General features: G+C 37.7%; 3 protein-coding genes across 3 annotated transcripts in view; 2 read left to right on the top strand and 1 right to left on the bottom strand.

Moving 5' to 3' along the window:
• Positions 1-5,000, bottom strand: part of Gcat (Glycine C-acetyltransferase) — a 690,239-nt gene that overhangs the window by 291,717 nt on the left and 393,522 nt on the right. The window lies entirely within an intron of this gene.
• LOC137617974 (hepatitis A virus cellular receptor 1-like) lies at positions 2,858-3,204 on the top strand (the record flags this gene model as incomplete). The annotated part of the gene is made up of 1 exon (XM_068347902.1): positions 2,858-3,204. A coding segment is annotated over exon 1 (324 nt), but the record flags the coding sequence as incomplete, so codon positions are not given.
• LOC137617973 (trypsin-1-like) overlaps positions 3,206-5,000 on the top strand; it is a gene marked incomplete at its 5' end in the record, with an annotated part of 26,792 nt that continues 24,997 nt past the window's right edge. Inside the window, one exon of the mRNA XM_068347901.1 lies at positions 3,206-3,341. Coding sequence (XP_068204002.1) covers positions 3,206-3,341 — 136 coding nt within the window. The remainder of the gene's footprint in view (positions 3,342-5,000) is intronic.

Below are 5,000 nucleotides of genomic sequence, written 5' to 3'. Positions count from 1 at the left end.
GACTGACTACCATTCCAACTGACTCGATGTTTATGGAAATAAGGTTAACAACTTTTCTCTGAATAATGAGATGGAACAAATCATTCAACACCCAACACAAGTTCATCATTATCATGACCATGAATACAAAGTTTTTTTTTTTAACTTAAATTTCTTGACTCACCCTCACAAAATATCTGCCACTTTGGGCCCAGTGACCACTACCATTTCTCTTACTTGCACCGTCGTTTCTCGTCCAATATAATCACACAAAACATGCTATCGTACTTGAAGAGCTTTCTGCTGACTGAAATATGTCATTCTCCTTTAAGAAATAAATCTGACATCAACCTCATTTTTTGGAAGAATGTATTCCAAATCTTTAGATTTATCCCTCCTTTCAACCCATTATTGGGGCACCCCAGCCGCTTAGCCAAACAAGTTAAGAGAGCAAACACAGTACACATCCCAAGTCTCTTTCTGCTGCAATTCATCCCTCTTTCATATTCGTTACTTTAAACATTGAAAGAAAGATTTTCCGCATTATGAAGAAATTTTACACCACAATCTTGTACCCTAGTATAAAAACTAGTCATTTGCAACTGAAGGCCTGAACCATCAAAAATACAAACTGATGGATGACCTTAGATTTCCTTTCCTAAATAAAAAGCAATTCTATTTAGTTCTCATTGCCTAGCAAATTTTTCTCTTAGCTACTAGCATCCACTAATTCTGACATCTCTGCAAGTAGGGTTTCTATCTCCTTACAGATCTGCTAAGTACGCTTGTGGTCTTCTTGGAAACAGACATTGGTTCGTTTGTTATTACAAGCTCTTTTTGGTCCAAAACATACAATTTATTATAGTATTTACACAGAAATGTGTTACAGAGAGTAAATCAACTCCTTAGAATTCCCACTGATTTCACAAAGAAACGAACAAAATACTTGAAATCACTTAAGTAATTATGCTAAACTCGAAGAACTGCTAACATGTAACCTCCTTCTTGCTATAATCCTCTGAAGAGATAAATGTGCCTTATCACTGATGCTATAATGCTAGCTGCCATGTAATTCTCAAGGCTATTATTCATATCACATAAAATCTAGTATATTCTACACTTGTGCAGGAATAGAACATTACAAATAACTAAGTCTACAAGGAACTTTGAAGGACTATCACCTTATTCAATAGTAAACAGTAAAATAAAATATGCATGGTTCTACTTACCACAAAATAATTAGCATTTCCTTTTCAGATCTTATGAAACAAATGTATCACTCAATAATATACATCTTTACGAAAATAAGATATCCCAAATTTTTATAACACAGAAAAATTTCAGAAATCGATTTTAGAGATGTTGCTAATATTTTCAAAACTTTTTTCAGCAGGTAGAGGAAGACTTCTTCTGGATCACTAGTGGGACTTCTGCGAAGCAAGATTTATTTGGATCGTTAATCAAAGCACACCAGTGATGTGATACATCCCTATAAAAACGCTTAAGTCTTAACTGCAGGCATATACACTGGGAGGCTTGTATTATTGGCTTGTTAAATTTGTATATCTTTTTCCAAATATAACACTGATGCTTCATCAAAGTATTACTCGGAGCTCTTCAAGACCCTTTCATATGAATAGAGGTAGAAAGAAGGTAAGTAACAGCTCTGAGGTCTAAAGTAGGTAAGTATTCAATGCTACGGTTGAGGCACAGTGCATGCATGCATGATGGAAGGCTTACTGCCCTTACGATCAATGGTGATGGTGACTCGAGTTTCTGAATGCACTGCAGGCCCCATTATTTTCCCGATAAATTCAAAAGTATTGGTGTCTTCATTCCACAGAAAAACGATATTTGCTACTGGTTTTATTAAATAAAGAAATACACTTACTTCATACCGAAGTTTTCTATTCTAAAATTAAACGCGACTTTCGATTTATATCTGGCACTAATATCTTTCATGAATTTCGTGATTTTCAAATTTTATTAGAGACTCGTCATCGAATTTGATCCTCACTTCGACTTATTTTCATACTGTTGATTTGGATTCATTATCAACTGCTCAAATCTTTTTTGCTGTTCATAATCATATACAAAATACTCACAGGATGGTCAGTGTTCTTTTAAGTTAAAAAAAAAAAAAAAAAAAACATTTAAAAGTACCGAGGTTCACTGATTTTAGGCATTTATCATTGGAATAGTTGTTGGTAGATTGATGCACACTCGAACAGTAGCACGTAATTTATAGTGTAATTATAAAGGCGACTTATTAGTTTTAGGACAACTTATAGCCAGAAAAATTGGAAAATTGTGTAGACAGGTAGGGATACACAGTGAAAATAATAATAATAAAAAGGTAGTACCATCTAGATTTAACTGATAATATGCAACGATAGAATATCAATGATGCAAATAATGTTTTGAATCCCTATGAAACAATAATGCCATGTCCAGCATATTTTGATAATGACTTTAGAGAATATGGTTGAAATCATTTAAGAAATCTTTTCTTCCGAGTATAGATATGCTTACGCCTGTACCTCCAACTGATGATCCACCATACCTACAACTGTCGCTCCGCCAGTACCTACAACTGATGCTCCGCCAGTACCTCCAACTGACACTCCGCCAGTACCTACTACCATTCCACCAACAGTAACTCCTCCTGCAAATCCGACAACAACTGCTATACCACCAACAACTGTTATACCAACAACACCACCTCCCAACCCAACAACAACACCTCCCAACCCAACAACGACTGTCATGCCAACAACACCACCTCCCAACCCAACAACAACACCTCCTAACCCAACAACGACTGTCATGCCAACAACACCACCTCCCAACCCAACAACTGTCAAACCCACAACAACACCTCCCAACCCAACAACGACTGTCATGCCAACAACACCACCTCCCAACCCAACAACAACTGTCAAACCCACAACAACACCTCCCAACCCAACAACGACTGTCGTGCCAACGACGACGACTGTCGTGCCAACGACGACGACTGTCGTGCCAACGACGACGACTGTCGTGCCAACGACGACGACTGTCGTGCCAACGACGACGACTGTCGTGCCAACGACGACGACTGTCGTGCCAACGACGACGACTGTCGTGCCAACGACGACGACTGTCGTGCCAACGACGACGACTGTCGTGCCAACGACGACGACTGGCGTGCCAACGACGACGACTGGCGTGCCAACGACGACGACTGCGTGCCAACGACGACGACTGCGTGCCAACGACGACGACTGTCGTGCCAACAACGACGACTGTCGTGCCAACAACAACATCTGCAGAGTCATCAACAACAACCACATCTTGTAGTGTTACGAGGGCATACTGCCGTAAGTAGCTATGGCTTATACTTTTTGCTTTGTTAATCTCCAACTACCAAGGATAACAAGTTTACAATCCTTCTTGGTTGATCAACTAAATTGTACTTATGTTTTGATTCTTGAATATATTGAATTCAAATATGCTAATTTGTAAGACAGAAGAGTGGAAGCAGTATATGAAAATTTGAGAATGCTAGCGGATGTATTCACTTTGAATATAGAAATGATAGTGAAATGGTTGAAAATGGAAAGGTGCCAGATGCTCTTGTGATTTTAAGTGACATGCCTCCGTATAGTCGCTGCAAATATGTTGAGTGAAATAAGCCCCACCCTTTAATGATGTCATAGCCAATCACGTTGTCTCACATGTTAGCAATGGTCACAATACATCCCCTGACAAATTTCAAACTATATTAACTAATAATTACTTGAAGGGCATGTGTTGTGACTGCTGTCAACATGGAAGACAACATGATTGGCTATGACGTCATCAAGGGGTGGAGCTAATTTCACCCAAAATTTCTGCAGCAACAATAGTGATTGAGCAGTATGTGTAAAAGGTTAGTCTAGATTGAGAAAACTTCCCATAGAATGCAACACTCCTGAAATACAGACTATTCATCAAAGGAAAATACTAAATCTTATGGTTTGGAATATTAATGATATCATTGTGCAGATGAAAATAAATGCATGATTGCTGATTTGTTCAAGGAGAGAAAACTCTTTGAACTGGCACTTAGTGAGGCGAAAGTGAACAAATCAAAATAACAAAAAATAATGGTATGTAGGGTAGTTGAAATGTGAAGGGGTAGTATATTTCTCTATTTTTCAGACAAACCTAAAATACATTGTTTCATTAGAACTTTTATAAAAGTTTTTATTTCCAATTCATCAATGATTGACTTTTGCATGAAATTAAGTATGTACGTTCAATTTCATTTATTGCTTGCCAAACACCATATGAATGAAACAATGTCATGTACGAGTGGAAACTTCTTCACAGTTAGGGTTAGCGATTGGGAACCTGTTAAGTCTCTGATGACAGGAAATAAGAGTCCCTGGTGTATTATTTCAATGAATGTAATGTCAAGACTGACTGTGACAGGAATAAAACGTTTGATAGTATGAGCATATGTTTCAGGAATAGAAAACTGAAAGAGAATCTTATGTTGAGCTCTGAATCTGTATCCTGTCTGGATTCTTTTGGAGAATATGAAAGGAAAACTGGGCTATGAAAATTGGGTGTATGGATAGGTGACAGAGAAGGAAATGCTGTTGTTAGTAGGAATGAGTTCCTGGAATAAGGGAAAAGGGACAAAATTTAGTAGAAATCTGTCTGCCAGGAGACTTGTTATTTGAAATAAATTATTTCAAATGAAAAACAGTAATATATATATATATATATATATATATATATATATATATATATATATATATATATATATATATATATGTATGTGTGTATGTATGTATCCTGCCACACAGGGGAATCGTCAGACGTGTGACTATATGGTGTCTCCCCAGCCCTCAAGTAGGGGGGAGATGAGTAGTCATACCCTAGTGAGGGGGGTACCCCGAGAGGTTCACTCAAAAACCACAATCTCCAACAAATTGCTGAAACTGTCGTGTTGTAGTTAGAAGTGGGGTGGATGGGAAGCATCGAATCTG

Source organism: Palaemon carinicauda, chromosome 24 (genome assembly GCF_036898095.1).
Source record: "Palaemon carinicauda isolate YSFRI2023 chromosome 24, ASM3689809v2, whole genome shotgun sequence".
Taxonomy (NCBI): Eukaryota; Metazoa; Arthropoda; class Malacostraca; order Decapoda; family Palaemonidae; genus Palaemon; species Palaemon carinicauda.
Note: the sequence above shows the minus strand (reverse complement) of the source record. Positions and strands in the feature narration are given on the sequence as shown.